Source organism: Toxotes jaculatrix, chromosome 19, assembly GCF_017976425.1.
Source record: "Toxotes jaculatrix isolate fToxJac2 chromosome 19, fToxJac2.pri, whole genome shotgun sequence".
Lineage (NCBI taxonomy): Eukaryota > Metazoa > Chordata > Actinopteri > Toxotidae > Toxotes > Toxotes jaculatrix.
Genome location: NC_054412.1, coordinates 5,104,502 through 5,124,479, shown reverse-complemented (window position 1 = coordinate 5,124,479; position 19,978 = coordinate 5,104,502). Strand labels below are relative to the sequence as shown.

Sequence of the window (19,978 nt, the reverse complement as noted above, 5' to 3'; positions counted from 1 at the left end):
CAAAACACAAGGAAGCTTTTTGATCTTCTAAAAACAAACACATTTGTTGTATATTTGTTAATTTATTCCGTTTTTTTCTTTAGTCAAACTCTTCTTCTGGCTTCTCTCCTGTCAAGCTGCAGAAGTCAACCGTGCACTAGATGGCACTTCTGTACAACCAGTAGCCTTTATGTGTCATTTATGATTGACAGAAAAGACAGTGGCAACACACAAGGACCAGATTTTGTCTCAGAGAGAAGAGAAGAAAGAAGAGGAGGAAGCTCTGGCCCAACAGGTGATTAGATGAATGAAATATTGCTGCAAACGTATCTGTCAGTTTTACACTTCAAGAGGGTGAAAGTGTTTGTTTCTGGAAAAATCCATTTTGGAGTTTTTCTTTCAGTTTTGTACAAACTGACCTCTAAGAAAAGGTGTGCAATTCTCACCTTCAGAACAGTCAAGAAGTAGGTCTGCAGTTGCTAGACACATTTATGAAGCTCTGTGGGTTTTTTACTTTCTTTTTTTTTTTTTAAATACGTGTTTCTTATTATGGGTGCAAAATAGATATGAGAAATCCTGTGAAAGTAATTTGTCTGCACACAGCATGTGAGTATGCCAGTAGGGAGGATGTGGTTGTCAGCTCTGGAGATGCAGGTAAACTTGGCATTGAAGCACAAAGGAGAGTGAGGTTTAAAGAAAAAAAAAAAAAGCACATGCTGTGTGTGTTTTTTCACCATCATGTACAGATTGAACAGATTTAAGAGACTTTCTGCAGAAATGTGTCTCTCCATCATCACAAGATTTTAAATATCAGTATCAAGCAATGTAAAATTATAAATGTAAGCAAGGAATAGGTTGAAGCAACTTGTTTGTTTGTGACTTTTATTTTGGTGGAAATGACTCTATTTGGAAATGGCTTATTCTGATCACTTTAATCAGACACTGACAGCAGGATACGCAGATCTTAGTCTCACGATTCCTGCTAATATGTTTCAAACTGTGAAGCTACACATACAATATTAGGTTAAAGGCTCCCAGGGACCATATAATGTGTACTATGAACTGAATGATTATGCTCACTGTGGTCAGTGAGCTTGTCAGATGAAAAGCAAGCAAGCTTATCAACACAACAGCGACCTTTCTGCTGGTTGCAGAAACAATGAGCACTTCACAGAAAACAATGTAGAAACTATGGATAGGAAAGCAGCAAAACGTGTACCATTATATTCAAACTATCAAAGGCTATAAAAGCCTCTGACTTCAGGGTCTTGCTGTTTCTTTTGAGGATAGTGAGTGCGTAATGTCGGTGCAATAGCCGTTAACTTAAGGGTAACAGTTGCACACTGCATTAGATGTGAAAGAAATTCCACCAATACCAAAAAATACGCTGTAGAAGAAATCTCTGTTCATAAACAGTATAATGTCTATATTATCTGTAAACTTATCCTCAGCAGCATAACTTGCAGAGGTGCAGCAGTGTTGTCTCCCTGTGCTGCCTGTGCAAAGCTTCTGTCAAACTTCTGAGGGTTTTTCTTAAACAAGCCAACTCCCCTCTGTCAGATAAGCAAGGTGAAACACTGTCTGTACCCAGCCTGTCACTGTTTTTGTTTTTTTTTTGTTTTGTGTGTGTGTCTGTGTTTTCCCCGGCTGCTTAACTCTGAACACTGAAGTGTTGTGCATGACTGATGGATGAGGAAATGAGAAAACTGTGAAGCCTGAAGAAACAGTTTTGTGTTGTTAAAACCACTGTGGTCAGATTCCACCTGACTAGTTTCCTTGAACTTAATTTATTGACTTACTTCTCTCTCTGTCTTGTACTGTGTGTCAGTGTTTGTGTCCGTTTGTGTTTCAAGATTACCATTCAGTACCTCGTGTGCTGCTCCGACATGGAAGGCACCAAGGACCGCGCAGCTGATCTGCTTTCTGATCCAGATTTGTGGCAAAACGACAGTTTCTCATTCGATGCGACGTCTGCCAACACCAGCTCCGTTTACACAGACATGATCCCCCCGATTATGGACAAAACCATCAACATACTTATGATAATTGTCTTATTCATCACCATGGTTTCGCTGGGATGCACCATGGAAGTGTCCAAGATCAAGGTGACTTCAGAAACACTCTGCCCGCACATGATCATCAGTTTAATGAACACGATCTCTGTTTACAATGGATATATATCATTTTTATACTGAGACATCTTTTCCCTTCTTCTTCCAGCGTCACATAGTGAAGCCTAAGGGAGTGGCGATAGCAGTGCTGTCCCAGTATGGTGTCATGCCTCTCACAGCCTTTTGCTTAGCTAAGGTTGGTCTTCCAGGCATTGCTGATGTCACTGTTAGACATTGTTATCAGTGATGGACTATCAGCGAGATGTTTTTATCATTTCATGCCGTAGGCGTTCCAGCTGGCCGAAATGACGGCTGTGGTGGTCCTGATCTGTGGCTGCTGTCCTGGAGGAAGTCTCTCCAACATCCTGGCTCTGGCTCTGCAGGGGGACATGAACCTCAGGTACACACACACACACACACACACACACACACACACAATTTTGATAAAACTAGCAGTGCACTTGTTTTGATTTTCTTGAACTGACCTTTTCAGTAAAAGTTCAACGACCTCAGCTCAGGTGCCAGCACCTGCAATTAATGACACTGCGCTAATCAGAGAACACCTTATGATCTGATTACCAGTGACACAGTTCCTGTCATTATTAGAGTTGAACGACCTGCAGGACATCACCAGTCTGATCATAAAACTATAATATTATGGTCATAATACCCCTTCTTTACCTTCACCCTCATTAGGTGTCTTCTTCACAAAGGTGTGTACATTATGGAGGCATGTTGTTTGGACATTCCCGCTCTATCTGATGTCTGAGGATCTTATCTGGCCGATAGCTGTGAAGCCTGGACTGACAGGAGGACTCGAGGCATTAATGAAGGCACTAATGACTAAAATAGGTTGTCTCAGCCGCTGCTGTAGTTTTAGGTTGTTTGCCAAGATACTTAAAAGAGAAAGGATCATTTGTTGAAAATAGTCCTTCAATAGATAACATGCTCAATCTCTGTGCAGAATTCTTTAGTTTCAGCAACTGGAAAATAAAGCCATCACCACAGGTCGTGCTTACGGACAAAAAGAATAATAATATTATTATTTTTCTGAGCAAATGTCCAGGCATAGTCAGCTTTAACAACAACAACAACTTTTAACAGAAATTATTATTAGACTGTAGTTAAAGATCCACTGTTATCTCAGGGGGCAGTACGAGGGTCATAAGTCTTGCAACAATTGTCTGGCAGACAGTCTAATAGATCACAGAAAATATTCAACCTGCTATTAACAAGAAGTCTGAAGCCCCAACAGCGCCTCCTGGAGGCTTCAGTTCTCAGAAAGTTGGTTTTTTTAGCTGCTGCCACCACAATCAAATTCCACCCAGTAAGCTGGCTTCTCATCCCTGTCTTCCGCTCAGTATTGTGATGACTTCCTGCTCCACGGTGCTGGCTCTGGGCATGATGCCCCTGCTGCTCTACCTCTACTGTCAGGGTTTCACTAACCTGCAGAACGCTGTGCCCTACGTCGACATCGTGATATCGCTGTTCATGATCCTCATACCCTGTGGGGTCGGCATCCTCATCAACTACTACAGGCCGCGGTACGCCAAGACCATCACAAAGGTCAGTGCATACGCTCAGGGGTCAGAAGGTTAAATGAATAAGATGAAAAGATGAGCAGATGAATCAATTAGTAAAATGACAGGAAATGTATCTGCAGGGCAAGAACATTATGACCATGTTCTCTGAGTTTAGCTATGACCTTTGGTGCATCTCTCACTGTCCAATAAAGGCATGAAATGAATCTATAGTTTTGGTAATTTACAAAAAAGGCTCTGTGATTTCTTTATAAATACATATTTGAGGCATAAGAAATATTACTGTATGTATATAAATGTGATTTGCTTCCTGTCCTGCTGTTCCCAGGTCGGCCTCACTGTAATGATGATTTCTGTTGTGGTGATCGGCGCCGTCGCCAGCTTTGCGATCGGAGGCTCCATCCTGACGGTGCTGTCTCCTCCTCTGATGGCCATCGGGGCTCTCATGCCTTTCATAGGCTACACCTTCGGATACGTCATCTCCTCACTCTTCAGACTCAACCAGTCGTAAGTCAGACAGGTCGGGGGGTATTTATTTGGGTACCACTTTCTTATGGGGCACCATTTATAAAAATGGTTTCTAAGCTGTAATCAGTAGCTCTATTACTGGTTTATCAACCATTAATAAAGCCACAAGTCCAGTTTATAAATGGTGCCTCAGCAGAGAGTGGTACCATCACTCGGTTTGATCCAAACCCTGATGGATATTTGTGGCAGGTCGCATTAGTCATGGCAGGGAACACAGAGTCATGAGTCTTTCTTTACATATCCATGACTTATGAATAAATCTGCCCCCCCCCCCCAAGGGAACGGAGAACCGTTGCTATGGAAACAGGCTGTCAGAACATCCAGCTGTGCTCCACCATACTGAAGATAGCCTTCCCCCCCGCGGTGATCGGCCCTCTGTTTCTGTTCCCCATGGTCTACGTGTGCTTCCAGCTGATGGAGGCGGCCGTGCTCATCGTGCTGTTCAGGTGTCACCAGAGGTTCACACGAAAGGAGAGAGGTGAGACTGACGCCAGGTTTTTGAAGGGTTAACGGGACGAGAGAAAGGGATTCGTGCTGGTCAACTGTGCTGAGGAACAGCACGGAAACATTTACTGTACCGGATTCATTAGTCAAGTAAAATGACAGAAAATGTTAAGAATCTTATTAATCTGCTCTCTCCTTCAACCCACTCCGCTGTCTCACCTGCAGAGACATATGAACCAGCAACCACTGAAGACAAGGTGAAAGAGCCCTCCGAGGGGACGGTATGATGGACGGACCTCAAACATTTCCTGCATTTTTTTCCAGTACTGTAACACTGACCACGTCCTGCTGGAGACCAGACAAAGCCCTGCAGTTCACTGAGAGGGGCTCCTGCACTACCTGAAACAAAGATGTGTATCTGCAGGGCAGCCATTTTGTGCCAAGTAATTTTTGATATGGCTAATATGTATTTTAAGTGTTAGTAAACGTTTACTTATCAAGCGCAGGTGAAGACAAAATTCTTGATTTAGTTAAAATGCTTTTATTGAGTCCACTGTCTTCCTACAGCTTACAAACAACCATCATATTTTTCACTGAAAATAAAATCCTTATATAAAAAATGTTATAATTTCCAAACTCTACATGTTCATCTGAACCACAGTTAACACCAGTCACAGTACCAACAAGTATTCTTGGAATTACATTTATACACTTATGTAAAACAAACAAACAAAAGAAAAAGTCTCTAATGCTGTACACAAACCCCCAAACCAAAGAAAGGGTAAAGTAACATTCATTACAATGCTAGATTTAACTGCATTGTGTGTTAATACCATTTCAAAATGCTGAAATCAAAGAATTGACCTCATCTCCTCACAAAATAAAAGTTTAACAGTCACTGCAAGAAACTGTAAGCTCTGTGAAATTATTTATTTTACTGTACAGCTCTTTAACTGCCCGAACAGTGTGCTTAACTGTACACAAGTGTTCTTGATACTGAAGCTGCCAATGTCAGTTCGAATCATGGTTTGCATTTGAGTTTTAAACACAAATAAAATATTAATATAATAATGAGATTCTTAATTTTGATCAAACAAAAGCACATGCGAGCGTCCTAAGTTATACAGATCATACTCACACACACACACACACACACACACACACCAGCTGTGGCAGGTACAGAAGATCAGAAAAAAAAAAAGGGGGGGAACCGACGTCAAAGGGTTTTGAGAACATGAGTGATACGGACAAAAATGTAGAAAGTGATTAAAAATTCTCCCACCTACAAGCAAAAATATCACAAAAAGTGAAGGAAGTGGTCACACGGCTTATCAAAAGCGTCCCGTTACTGCGGAAAAATACAGAGTCCTTGAAATTTTTTTTTTTTTTTTTTAAAGATTAGAGACTGATGACTCTCGAGCACGGTGAATCTAGACGCTGGTTCACTCGGGCGTTTTGGTGATTTTGTGAGAAGAAATGATGGCACAGCAGCGCTGGACCTGCAGCTTTGTCGGATGAACGAATTCAGTGGTGAGGAGACACTGGGTGTAAACATACATGTGGGTCCATACGTGAGGTGAACGACACCAAAAGACTGAGAGTCTGTCTTCAATCAGTTATTTAATTCAAATTTCTTATAATGACAATAAAATATCTGACTCTACATCGTTCCCGTCTGTATCTATGTGTTAAATGTGAAAAACTTGAGGACAGTGATGAGAAAAATCCAGACAGGAAAAACCAAACTTTGCTCGGGGAAAACTCTTGTCTCTGCTTTCGGAAGGGTTTGTGGGAGCTCCAGTGTGCCAACTCCTCCAGACTGATTCTACGGCCCGAAACAAGTTGTTTCTACTGTTGATTCCCATTAAACTTATACACAGCCCTTAGCGCTGGCTGTCAGTAGAAGGAGAACGAGAGCGGGAGCGTGAGCGGGAACGTGAACGGGAGACGGAGGCTCTCTGAGCGGTCGGAGGGGAGGGCGGGGTGGCGGACTTGCTCGTCTTGGAGGAGCGTTTGGCGGGCTCCTTTGATTTGGGGGTTGGGGACGAGGTGCTGCCGGCAGGAGAGCCGCTGCGGGAGCGAGAACGGTTGTGGGCCTTGGCGGGGCTGCGCGAGCGTCTGGGGGAGCGCGACGGGGAGCGACCGCGAGAACGAGACCGCGAGCGAGAGGAGCTTTCAGACCGGGAACGGCTTCTCGACCTGGGAAAGAGAAAAGAGAGAAACATTAAAGACACAAATATATACCTGTACATAACACACATCACGGCTGCTGGAGTCGCACGATTAGATTTCTCTGGCACAATGCAAAATTTACTCTCTAGGGCAAAGTAATGAATATATATATATATATATATATATATATATATATATATAATATCTCTCTGTGTCTTAATTTCTTATTTATTTCAGTCAAACAGAATTCATTGCTTATATAGCTTTATAGTTGCTTTGATCAAACGAGCACTTCCTGTGTCTGTGACCTGACTTTTAAGGGGTTAAAAGAACTGTTAGTGCCATTCTCACAAGTGCCTAAGAGGCACAGTAATCAAAAATCAATACAATACATTTGTTGGTACTGGACGAGGTTATCTCGGTAACAGTGCGCTCTAATTGTGAATAAAAAGGCAGGAGGAGCTGAAAGTGGAAACAATCATCCGCGCATTACTAATAGTGGATAAAAAGGAATGCATCAGCCACAATCAGCTGACTTCCCTAATACGTATTGATTTTTTTTTTTTTTTTTGGTGAGTGGAGGTTCCAGCAGACGACTCACCTCTTCTTGGCTGCCTCTATGAGCTTGATTTTCCTGCCATTGATTTCCTTTCCAGACAGTTTCTCAAGGGCATTTTTCAGGTCGCTGTAAGAGGCAAACTCAACAACCCTGCAAAAACAGCGAGAAATAATATATAGAAATATTATTATTCGGAATTAGTCACCATTTCTGCCATGAACTGGATGGTTATTCACACTGCAAATGTAAGCTTGATATGATAAACCAGGGTTTTTCCTGCGTTCAAAATTGCGTGGCGGCCGCCTCCAGCTAATTTTGTGCCGCCCCCAGCCAGAGCGATTGATATCGCTCAACACAGCGTAAAGCTCCAGCTGTGTTGATTGAGCGACTGATGTCCCTCTGCGGCAGCTACGTATTTTAACTGCAGTTGCAGCGTTGCGCCACTATTTAGGCGCTATATCAACAGCAGTGCACCGGAAAGACCTGAAGCAACTACCGAAGAAGAAACAGATCGACTCGTGTTTTTTCCAGTTTTGTTCCGTTAGTTGGTGCTATTGGCGTCCTGATTTTCCCTGGCGGATGGAGAGGCACTTGGATGTCTGTTGTAAGGTGGCCATTGATGGACCAGACCAGGAGGCCTTGGACTACAAGGAGTGCATGAGGAGGTTCTACAGAATGAAAAAGAGGAGGCTGAAATGTTCTCTGTCTGGTTGCGAGATGTGTGGATAAAGTGTACTTTCAATTTAAAGTTAGCACCTGATTTGTGTATGTATATAGTTTTAATAAATGAATGCTTTAACATGATAATAGTCATATTCTTATTGGAACTCTTAACTTAAAGTATGTTGCCTGTAAAAAAAAATTGAATTTACAGAATACATGCACGTCATGGCGCATGGTCAGGATGGTACCACCTCTGCCTCAATTTGAGCCAGGAAAAACCCTGTAAACACATGATCCATACTGCGACACTCATTAGTCAGTTAATGCAGACAGAGGCCGCGGCCTTACCCTTCGTTGAGCTTGGGGCGATGTGCGTCTGCGAATGTCACCTCTCCAGCTTGTCTCATGAAATCTTTCAGGTCCTACACATGCAAATGTCAGTCAGCTTACGGAGGGGGCTCAGTACACAAACACAGGTTGAGACATAAGACAGGACTGATTTACCCAAAAAGAGAGATGGTTAGATTCTCTGAGAGGACTACACAGGCTACAGCAGATAAGGAGGATGAGTCCAAGAACCTCAAAGGCCATGTTCCATCAGCCTATCCTATACAAAATGTGTTTTATGACAAAAGAGGAAAAAAAAAATAGTTAAAAAAAAATATAAGAGGTAAATGTGCCAATTTAGACAAACAAATTTTGACAGGCGTTACTTCCGGTTAGGCTGAGTATCTGCAACAGCTTTGAGATTCTTGGACCCACTGCTCATTACAACTACAGAGAGATGAACACCATCTGCATGAACTGAACTGCAGTGGCGCCGCCTGGGCAGCGTTTGGCACAAAGAGCCCCATTTTCCCTGGCAAGGAGGGCACAGGGCTCCGCGCCGGGACCGCCCCTGTCTCGGCACCCCGCCTCAGTAAAGAGAGTGAACAGGGTGGAAGAGAGGAAACTACTACCTGAGAGCGAAACCCTTTGGGGTGGGCCGCAGGCTCTCCGAGCCCACCATAACCTCGGGATAACAGCAGATAATATCCATGGGCACCTGGGAGGAATTCACACTCTCTCTCTCGCTCGCGATGTGCGGGAACACCACAGGGGGGAAGGGAGGGGGGGATATCGATCGATCGAAGCCCCTCAAATTAACGAACCATCGATCAATACGCCACCACCATCACCATCGACTCTCCCTCTTTCCTCTCCTTTCTCTCTGCCAACCCTCTGTTTCCTCTCTCTCGCTCTCAACCACACACCAGGCGTTGCGAGTGAGTGAAGGGGCCGCCAGCGCCTCTAGTGTGGAGCGAGCGCTCACATGACCAGCAGGCGTCAACTAGGAGTAGGACAGACTGGCTGACACCACAGGCTCAACCCAGACAGAAGGACCCAGAAGGGGTTAACTCCACCATAAGCGAGCTCTTCCATATGACACAACAGTCAGGCTGGCAAATAAAGGGGTGAAGAATTGGTTAAAATTTGAAAACAGGAACAGATTTAAGTGTTTTGTTGTTGTTGTTACTGCTCTTTGATTTATTACTTAACTGCATGAAATGCAGATTGATAAGAGCAATGATTTTGAAAGAAACAATTTGGGCTTCATACATATTAGCAAGCTAAATCTATAATAATAATTATTGATTTGACTTCAGAAACAGTCTCTATGTGGTTTTATAGCATCACATCAGAACTGTATGTGTATATTGTTGGAGGCAGACTGCTGAAGGTGACATTTGTGGTGTTGTAGCTTTTAGAGGATTGCTGTGTTTAAAAAAAAACATGTGGAGATACGGACCTGCCAGCTGACCCGAGACGACAAATTCTCCACGATCAGGCGGTTCTCAGTGCGCATCGGAGGAGGGTTTCGACTGAAACAAAGAAAAACGACTCACGTCAGTTCAAGGATAACACAGTGGAGCTGAGACACAGACCTCAGTGCAGAGCTTAAGAGCTCTCATTAGCTACTTGTCAATAGCAACACTAATTAACATCAAGGATCTTTAAAAGGCACAGCTCACGTATTGCATTTTAAATAGAATGTGAAACATCTATATCTTGTAGATTTGTAGAGTGTTTTTTAAAAGTATTTAAACGCAGCTATTTACACAGTGCACTTATATAGCTACTAATTTACATCTGTTCATTCCTAATTTGAATGAAGTCACCTGCCATCATTTATGGGTGTGGAAACCTTACCTCCGACTGTTCTGGGAGCCTCGGCCATAGCGATCAGAGAAACGTCCTCCTCCACCGCTGCCGCCTCTGCCGCGGCCGCCTCGCAGACGAACACGGGCGTGCTCAATGGTCACCCTGAAATTACAAGAAACATTTACAGCAATACCACTTAGTATGTTGAGGACAGGGAAAGGGAGCAGTGGAAAGGCAAACTCATTCAAACTTAGTCTAATAACATTAACATTTAACACAACAGAGAGTCCTACCTTTCATTGCACAGCTCTTTGCCATCAAGCTCATACACTGCATCTTCAGCGTCTCTGGGGTCGTCAAACTCCTACAGGATATAGACCAAACATTTACAACTTCACTTCTTAACAACCCAAGTACAACCTTTTTTTACCTTAGTTTCAAAATGCACAACATAAGGACATAACTGATGTGCCCCAATTCATACTGTTCTCTCAACCACCAAGCAACACTTGATTCAAAAAACTCTAGATTTTGCGCTGGTTCGCAGACATCATGCTGGCTGTTTTGCTGTGAGGGTGTGTCAGCAAAGATGATATGGAACAAAGAGCAGACCTTAAATTAATAATAACGTTATATCTGTTATGGAGATACGCTAAGATGGATGATGCCTGATTAAGATACACAAACGACTGTGCTGCTGCAAGACGAAGTATAAAATGGCAGATTTTTAAGGTAGAGCTGCCGTGACCCATTTCCCTGTAACGGTAGAAGACTCACCACAAAGCCAAAGCCTCTCTTGAGGTCGATATCTCGGATACGGCCGTATCCTTTGAAGAACCTCTCCACGTCCTTCTCTCTGGCCGAGGGGCTCAGCCGGCCGATGAAAATACGGCAACCACTCATGTTGATGTTGTTGGAAATGCTTCTGCAAAGGGGCGGTAAATACGTTGACTTATTCACGGGATTTCGCTAACACGGCATATCGAGAATTATAAATAACGGCAAGACAACACCGAACTGACAAATGCCCTAATTGTGCTATCAGGCCTGTGTCATTTTGGATGTAAGCTAACCAGGTATCTCTAATTTAAGGGCCTTGCTGCCAAATTTAACGCTAATTCTAACGGAACAAGAATTGCGCGTTGACGTTATAACGCATTTTTATGCCTGTAAACATACCTTTAAGTTGTCTTAGTGGAGGTTTTGTTGGGGTTTTCTTTGCTAGCTGTAGACAGTGACCGCAAAACCCTGATTCAAACAAAATGGAGCCTCCTCTGTTCAGGGAGGGGGCTGGAAAACGGACCAGCTGACGCGCGAGGCGGAGGTTAACACTGCAGACCACGAAAAACACCGAAGTGCGGCGCTGGGGTTTCCGAACATGACGTCAGCGGCCCGCCGACTAGTGCGGCTGCGGCCTTAATTGTGACCACTAGGTGTCACCCAGACACAATAATACTGAGACTAAGAGGAATTAGCCAACGCTGGCGAGGCTCCGCAGCAAAAATAGTAAAACAGCAGGACAAAAGACACGATCATAAACCACATTTCCAGCCAGAAATTTTTTTTTTTATACAATTCAAACATGCAAATGTGGTTTTAAGCGGCAGTTTTAAAGATACTAAAGCTTTACGTGGATCTTGACTTCTCACGGAGATCATTCTAAAGACTAATCAAACACAGAAGCATAATTTAAGAGGCAGTTATGATTCAGTTATAAATAATACAACACTGAAGCAACCTTTGTCCAAAACTGCATGTACTTCCTCTTCACAATGGTAAATTATTGACTTTATTTTGAACTGATGGAGTCTTTTATTGTAGGGTTTTATAGTGATCTCATGACAGGTAAGAGCACGAAGAGTTAGTGTAATGTGACTAATGAATTACCATACATCTTAGTCACACTAGAAGTAGGTGTTTGAAAATATTATTTTGATTACTGGTTACACAGTTCCAGGATGTAGGCTAGTGTACTTATTCAAGCTGATGTTGAACAGGAGCAGGATTTCCATGGTTCAGATCTTCCAGGATCTAATCCAAAGGAAAATGGATCACATTCCTCTGACTAATACAAGTGGATACACATTGTCATGGTTAATAGATACTGGAAATGTCTTCAGTGTTTGATGTAAACCTTTCAGCCTGAAAATATGTACTTTATAAAAACATTTTGACATCGGCGTTAATAAATGACACATCATCTTCCACATTCAAAAGAAAGCTTTAATTAGAAAGTTATATACACACTGTAAAATTAAATTAAACTTTGTACAAATATTAAATTACTATCTTCACACCCACTGCCATTGTACAGAGGAAAAACCAAAGCTCAAAGCGTTGAAACTAAGAATCATGATGTGTACTTTTTTTAACCTGTTATTTTCAGGGAAGCAACACCGTACAACAGTGCTTCTGAACGCAAAGTTAATTTCAGTTTTTTTTTCTTTTCAATCCCATAGTATTTTAATGCTTTGTAGCAAAAGAGAAGCAAAGGAATAGTGAAATATAGGTGCTTATAGGTTCATCATCATCTTCACAGTAGCTGGAAAAGCTAGGGGAGGACAGAGAAGGATGGACATTCGTTTAGTCGTGTCCACAACAAAAGTAAACTCACTGATAAATACACAAAGACAGTTTTATGCATAGAATAGAAAAGAACAGAGTAAGGCCATTGGGAAAACAGAACACGTTGCAGTATTGTAAAGCAACCAACGTGGAGGCTTAAGATTATACATCAAAAAAAAAAAAAAAAAAAAAAGAAAATATACAGGTCTAAGGCAACATTCTGTTTGCATTAATAATGTAGCCGTTGACAATGACAGACAGCCACAAATGCCAAATAAAACTGAGAACAGAAATTCAGGCAAGTCATGTTTTTTTTTTTTTTTTTTTTCTAAGCAGTTAAGCTTGAAAAGTGACTCTCAGCATCCATCTGAGTCATGCTGTTTCCAAGGTGACCAGCTCAACCACCAAAGCTTTTCAAGTGGCAATGAAAACAGAGGATGACTTCTAACAAAATAACATGATTCTCTCTTAAATTTGCGCTTGGCATTAGAGGGGTGAGAGAGTGTATGCGGCGGGGGTGGGGTGCTATATAACAAAACTTTATTATTTCACTGCAACCAGTTGCAGTTGTGTCGATAATGCACAAAAGTGGAGAGTATTCAGTTCAGTGTGAAGGTGGGCGAGAGCCAGTTCCTCTCAGGAGACTTCCAGCCATTCAGCAGAAAATGATAAATATTCTAGCTTGAGAGTGCATGAATAATACACACATTGTGTAGTGGACTTGTTGCCTGAAGTGACGCTGGTTTGTTCATGTGACTTATTCAATGCTGGGAGGGATATTTTCCTATGGTGACAGACAAGGACATTGTGAAGCCAGCCTCTGATCTGAAGAGAGGCAAATCAGGAAATGGCTGTATCGAGGCCTACCATATGAGGACATGTCCTCTCCTGCCTAGCTGACACACAAAGATGCTCGCACACGCACGCACGCACGCACACACACTCAGATTTGACAACTCAGAGCAAACTGAGCCACACACCAAACAATAAATACAGTGGGAAGAAAATAAAACACAAACAACCTTAAATTTTTTGTCATGTGCCCGGTCACCACGCTCAAAGACAACCCTCTACTCAGCTTTCAGACAAAATGTGACACTATGTCCCCCTCTCCTTACACAAGTAAGATGTTTAGCGCAGTCCTGGAACCAAAACACCAATTAATCCCACTCATGCGACAGAAGCAGCACCTTCCAGATACTGGGTGCAGCTGGCAACAGAAAAGATAGGAGCAGGTATTTTTATAGTTGTGATATGGTGCTTCGTAAAATGCTGCACTCTGCTTTTAGCTCTTGTGAAGTGGTTTGCAATCCCACTAATCCATATGCTAGACGCCAACCGGATACACAGATAGCTAGACAGCTAGAGAGAGAGTGAGAGAGAGAGAGACAGAGGAGGCTTCATGCTTCGTTCAGAGTGGGCCACTGTGCTGTGACAGCAATAACTAAAAACAACATGCAGCATTCACAAAGAGGGCCACACAAAAACCCAGCCCGTCACAACTTTTCAAGTACAGCGGGAAGACGATTCTGATTCTGAGCGCCATAGCGCCAGGAGCGAACATCACAAGTTATTTTTATTTATGTATTTTTTTTCTTTTTATCCGCAGTAATCCCAGACAGAGCCGACGTGTCTCGATTGCGAGCAACGTTAATATAGAGAACTACACCTGGGAGGAGGCAAGTGTATGGTAATACATAGCCTATAGTACACAACCTTGACTCGGTATGCATGTTTTACTCATATACATAGGATCTACAGGATTTATGCTGAGCTGGCACCACTCTCTTTGTCTGACGTGTCTTTAGTTTGATCCAGTAGCTGGGTCCAGTGGTGCTCCATCACCGCTTACGGTGCAGTGGAGTACTGGCTGTTGGCTTTGCTCTGCATGGGTAGCAATGGTAGAAGAGGGGAATGGGCAAAGTTCTAGTCTTTTCTCTGCTGTCTGCTGTGGGGAGCCGGGGGAAGTTGGTTGACAGCCACAGTCAGTCCTGGTCAGCAGTGAGAGATAGAGAAAGAGTGGCTCTGCTGCTGATGCTGATGGCAGGCTGGCAGGCTTCATGCTTCCTTCAGCAGGGGAATATCTGCAGGGAAACAGAGCAGACATATTAGAATGGAGAAGAGGCTACAGAGTTATGTTTGGTGCAGCGCTCTACCCACCACACAGTCACGGTATTTATACATCTCAAACAGCAAGCCATTCCTTCTCCAGAAACATTTCAACATGAATTAATTTGAAATGTTTTAGTCATTTGCAGTCGGTGGTTTTGTCTGTTCTCAAATTTTGTCAAAAGTGCCAAAAACAAAAAGCCACAGATCTGTATTAGACAGGCTCCACATTTGTAATGTAATTCTCAGGGGAAAAAAAAAAAAAAAACATTTCCCACTGTTTTACCACTGGATGCACAGGAAGTTTAAATGTTTACTCTTGACAATTGTTCAATTATTTGAATTTGGTGAGGTAGTTTAGGGTTAATTAGAAACTTTATCGAATAAAGAGAGAGCAAGTTTTTAATTAAAACTGCTCGTATCCTTACTGAATGTCTGGAGCAGCACAGCACAGTCTATACAATAAATAACACTGAAAATGGGGTGACATTTCTATTAAAAATTATTGATTTTGTTGGCCAATAAAAATTACTCTTGACAGGCGTTTTTTTTGTCTTCACTAGTCCTTGGCAACCGAGGAAAAAGTCTGACTTTGTGTGTCTTGTTATTTGAGCTGGACTCATAAACTAGTTGATATTTGCTCATTGCATATTTGTGGGAGAGCTATCCAACATAACAATGATGTGCAGAAATACTGAAGATGTGTTTGAAATAATTTAAAAATAGTATAACAATGATATTATTTGCCATTATTTTGTTCATTTTTCAGCTGTTAACTGTTCTGGCTCAGTAAATCTCTTGGTTGTGATTCTGTGAAATAACAAAGTTAAGGGATTTCTACCAAAAATGGTGTATGGTTTATGTAAAGAACAATCAAAAATCAAATCAAAAGTGATTTGTCACTATCAAGTATGTGTATGTATTTATGTGTAACAATACAGACTGTTCTCTCTTACCATCAGAAAATTCATCCGTAGAGGTGACAGAAAGCAGACTGTTCTGGTCGCTGCTCTCAGAGTCTCTACGGAGAGGTAGGGGACCAGCGCATGCACCCCCAGGGTGCTCTCTAGCCCATGATGATGAAGAGGAGGAGGAGGAGGAGGAGGAGGAAGAGGGGGCCTGATGAACCAGCACCGTCTCTGCATGACGGCGGGAGGAGTAGGATGATGAAGAGGAGGTGGATGGGAGGCAGAAGTCTAAGTCTCTATGGTGGCGGGTTCTGCTGTGGCCTTGGCCTCTGGCGGCCCCCTGAGGAAGCCCCTCAGAGAGCACGATGGGGACTCGAGACTCTGGGGGAGCCGGCGGAGGTGGTGGAGAAGGAGGAGGACCAGAAGTGCTGCAGGGTCCACCGCTTCCATATACAGCTTCTTCATAGGAAGGAAGTGTCACCTGGACACCCTCCACCATGATAGAACTGGCCTGTCCTGAGACTCCTTGCTCTCTCCTGATGGACAGAGGGACAGATACGGTGTGAGGTAGACAGAAAGACAAGGTGGATCATGACAGCAGGCTCAGGTTGAAAGGCAGGATGCAGTCATCTGCGTTGCGTGCTGCTGCAGAGCTGAGTGGAGGTGATTAGTGTTGACTGTACGATCCCTTTATAGCAGGCTGAGCTAAGCCCTCAGGGCCACTACACAATCAACAAGAGTGACAATGAGCATTAGATCAAATCGTTCTGGCCTTTTTATCACAGAGCCACAGACGAAAAGGTTAGTGACTGTGACGGGATTAACTTTGTTTTCCGTAATTTTACTTTCATTTCTCAGGTATTAAAAAAATGCTGGGCTGTAAAACTGGTTGCCGTCGTATGTAGACAACTTTACGTCACTGGTTTCAACCAAAACTTCTGAGTAGGTGTGCCCGGGGAAAGAATGACGAGCAACATCATCTGTGTGGTTTTGTAACATAGAGGGAGGTAGTTTTACAGCACCAATTACAAAAAGGGCGGTTCTCTTCACGAGAAAACAAAACAAAGGCTTTTCATGAGTTCAGCACTGTTGTCACCGGTTATTATCAATTAATTTGACAATATTAATGCAGTCTGGATTGGTGAAGTTAAGTATTGGGCTTATATTTGGGGAGAGAATATAGCAATGTGTGCGTATCTTACCTGCTGTGATGGAAGGACTTGAGTTTTGGCTGTACAAGAACAAACAACACCACTAAAAGCAGGATAAGTGCCACAGAACTAGCTGTGGAAGCCACAATAGACAGAGCCGGTATACCCAGAGGAGAGCTAGGCTCTTTGTCTGAGGGACACAAGAAGAGAGAGACAGAGGAAGTGAGAATGTGGTTCACTGATTCTGATTCTACATTTCCTGCACGAGATTGTGTGTAATTACAAACAAAGACATAATACACACTGAGCTGAAATACCTTGCGTTAGTCGGCAGCTAATCTGCATGGGACCATCCCACTCGCCGTTTTGGCAGGTGAGGAACTTGTAGTCCCCCTTCAGAGCGTAGCCCTCGTCACAGAAGTACTCTATGACAGTCCTCTGGGTGAGGAGGTGGCAGGGAGACGGGTGACAGCGGTAGCCTCCGTTCTCTGGTTCAGTGGGGGGTGAACACACTGGGAAGAGGAAGAACAGAGATTTTTAACAATCATGGCTGGTGCTGTGTACAGAAAATGTGTTTGGCCATAATTTCTACCTGTGGCCTGGGTTTGATTCCTGTGGCTTAACAAATGCTCAGATTTGGCTGAAATTTCCCAGTGTCCCCTGCTGGTTCTCAAGGACAACCTTACTGTTTGTGTTGTGATACTATGTGCTATTGAAATGATGTGATATTTCAGTTTCGATGCAGTCACCAAAAGTCCATAAAGCTGACATTTTAGGAAGTGAGAAAAAAAAAAGTCATGAAGTTCAGCATCTCATACACTTGACCAGTTATAATAAGGGATTTCCACACAGACAAATTTGGCTTGCAAGCCACAAATGACCATTTATAAATCTGCAAAAAATACCACACATCGCTTGAAATCATACTAAAAACGAAAAGTAAAAGAAGTTTTGGGGAACGCTCAGTTATGTTATGTTGCTTCTCTGCTCATGATTGTCGTGTGTATGTGTTTGTGAATGTTGCTCACCGTTGCTTCTGATGCAGCGTGGCGGTTGATGGGACCAGGCTCCAGAACTGGTACAAATGATGGTGGTGGATCCATCCGCGGTGTACCCAGGCTCACAGCCATAGGTCAGCAGGGTGCCCGGGGGAAAAGATCCCCGGTTAGCTTCGGTCTGGTTCAGCAGGTCTCCGTGCTGCACGCCGGGGGGTCGCGCACAACCTAAAGACACAGATACAGGTGAAGAGAATGAGAATTAGTTTCCTGCTTTAAAGGCCTAAATGATAAAAGCCCCTCAGGTTTTTGCTTTTTGAACAGGACTAAAGTAAGATCTGAAGCTTCTTCCTCTGGACTCGTGATCATTTACTGCTTATGTTGGAAACTACCAGCTCCAGGCCAGCAGCCAAATTGGGATTCTGAACCATATTTTAATAATGTAAGGTAACAAGGTAATTATAAGGCATGTAAGTAACCTTAGTGGAGTTGAAACTGCCTCTAGACAGGATATATAACATCTTAATTTTCAATTCATGCAGGGAGTTCCATGTATTAAAGGCCTGCTGGGGAAACCAGGGCAATTTGTCTCAAATGTGGCCTGGTTCTCTGAAGAAACACGCACCAATGTTGTGTCAAATAAACCCAGTATTTATGATCTATAATAGTGTGTTTATTATGGCTGGTTCCATCGAAGTCTAACGCAGAACTCTGCTAATAGTTTTCCAGTCTCACTAAAAAAATTCAGTGTTACGTTAATGTGGGTCTGCTGGAATATTGTGCCGTTCTGTCATTATGCTGACACAAACTGTCTGCCGGTCTCCTCGGCAGGCAGCTGCCACCGGGTCAAACAACTTTTCACAGGAAAACTGTCAAGTTGACAGGATGAGCTGATAATTAAAGCTCAGAGGTATTGTTACTTGAAACTAGGCTGCATTTTATACAGGCAAGGGAGAAGCACTGTATCAACATGACAAGTTAGGTGGAGACAGCCATGCCGTGCCTTATAGAGAATATCTCAAGTGCCTACAGTGGATTAAAATGTCACAAGGAGCTTCATATAGATCTAATTTCTCTTGATTATCTCCTGCTCATTAAACTGCGTTCATCCAACGCCAGCATTGGCCCATCTCTCAGGCGGTGAGACAGGATCTTGTGCAAGGCTCGTTTACTTGGCTCTAATGACAGACTTGAAGCTCTAAGCCAGCCAATAAAGACAGGATGAGGCAGGAGACCTACGGCTAATTGTGCTTTGATCCACCTTCCCATGCTCCATCTATGATGTTGCAGTGTCACGCCAGCTTCTCGTGTGTGAGGGTGTGTTTCATCGCAGCGAGGGAGTAAATTATCCGAATTTGCGCTGCACTCCCACGGCTCCAAACACTGTCCACACACGTGCTGAGACACACACACATAATCACATTTGGAGTTGCAACCTGGCAAGAACAGAGAATCTAAATCCTCAATCTGACATAGCATGGCAACACCTGTGTAAACTGAGGCACGACAGCAGGAGGCTGAACTTACTTACGGTATTACTGTTAAGTAAGTACTGACCAAAGTTCTGTGGAAGTCACAGATACTGACAAGCCAGTGTAATCAGTACTGATCAGGCTTATTTGTGAAGAGGTTATGCAAGAATTTGGCTTCAGTGGAACATTTTTCAGTACAAACTCTAAACACTTAAAACCCCTTTGGGCTACCATACATAAATTTAATCTGTCACATTCAGTGAGAGATTCTCAGTGTTTTATCTGAGCATCTTATCTGTTTGATTTATTAAGTGGAATTATATGATGTACCGTGATTTTTGTCGGTAACAAGGCACAAACCTAAGTACATTTACTACGCCCCCACAATAAAGAACATTAATAATACCATCAACACTAATGACCATATGGCTCATTATTTAATCCTTGGTCTGAGTATTTATAAAATCATATTAGCAACGGTCTATTGCGGTGCCTTATCACTTGCTTGACATAAACAAACACACCAACATTGCAAACAGCCACTTTGTCTTGCCTCTGTGTGTGTTTACAGATTGAAAGAGAGACTATTTCCACAGCAGTGCCTCTAACATCCTCTAATCTCCGGGGACAAACGCCGCT

General features: G+C 43.0%; 3 protein-coding genes across 3 annotated transcripts in view; 1 reads left to right on the top strand and 2 right to left on the bottom strand.

The window, feature by feature from the left end:
- Window positions 1-1,838: 1,838 nt before the first annotated feature.
- slc10a1 (solute carrier family 10 member 1) lies at window positions 1,839-5,096 on the top strand. Its single transcript, XM_041063853.1, has 7 exons — window positions 1,839-2,084; window positions 2,200-2,286; window positions 2,378-2,490; window positions 3,452-3,656; window positions 3,960-4,138; window positions 4,438-4,637; window positions 4,829-5,096. Exons 1-7 carry the CDS (start codon window positions 1,866-1,868, stop codon window positions 4,888-4,890), a joined length of 1,065 nt encoding a protein of 354 aa, XP_040919787.1. The 5' UTR covers window positions 1,839-1,865; the 3' UTR covers window positions 4,891-5,096.
- Window positions 5,097-5,124: 28 nt separating this feature from the next.
- On the bottom strand, window positions 5,125-11,431 carry srsf5b (serine and arginine rich splicing factor 5b). The gene is made up of 8 exons (XM_041063846.1): window positions 11,319-11,431; window positions 10,917-11,064; window positions 10,433-10,503; window positions 10,188-10,301; window positions 9,787-9,859; window positions 8,346-8,419; window positions 7,377-7,484; window positions 5,125-6,802 (listed from the first exon to the last, which is right to left on the bottom strand). Exons 2-8 carry the CDS (start codon window positions 11,040-11,042, stop codon window positions 6,487-6,489), a joined length of 882 nt encoding a protein of 293 aa, XP_040919780.1. The 5' UTR covers window positions 11,043-11,064; window positions 11,319-11,431; the 3' UTR covers window positions 5,125-6,486.
- A 913-nt stretch (window positions 11,432-12,344) lies between these two features.
- Window positions 12,345-19,978, bottom strand: part of susd6 (sushi domain containing 6) — a 30,412-nt gene continuing 22,778 nt past the window's right edge. The window contains exons 3-7 of the mRNA XM_041063845.1: window positions 17,901-18,095; window positions 17,190-17,384; window positions 16,924-17,062; window positions 15,770-16,257; window positions 12,345-14,788 (exon numbers count right to left, since the gene is read on the bottom strand). Of these exons, the coding sequence (XP_040919779.1) occupies window positions 14,763-14,788; window positions 15,770-16,257; window positions 16,924-17,062; window positions 17,190-17,384; window positions 17,901-18,095 (1,043 nt within the window). The 3' untranslated portion in view covers window positions 12,345-14,762. The remainder of the gene's footprint in view (window positions 14,789-15,769; window positions 16,258-16,923; window positions 17,063-17,189; window positions 17,385-17,900; window positions 18,096-19,978) is intronic.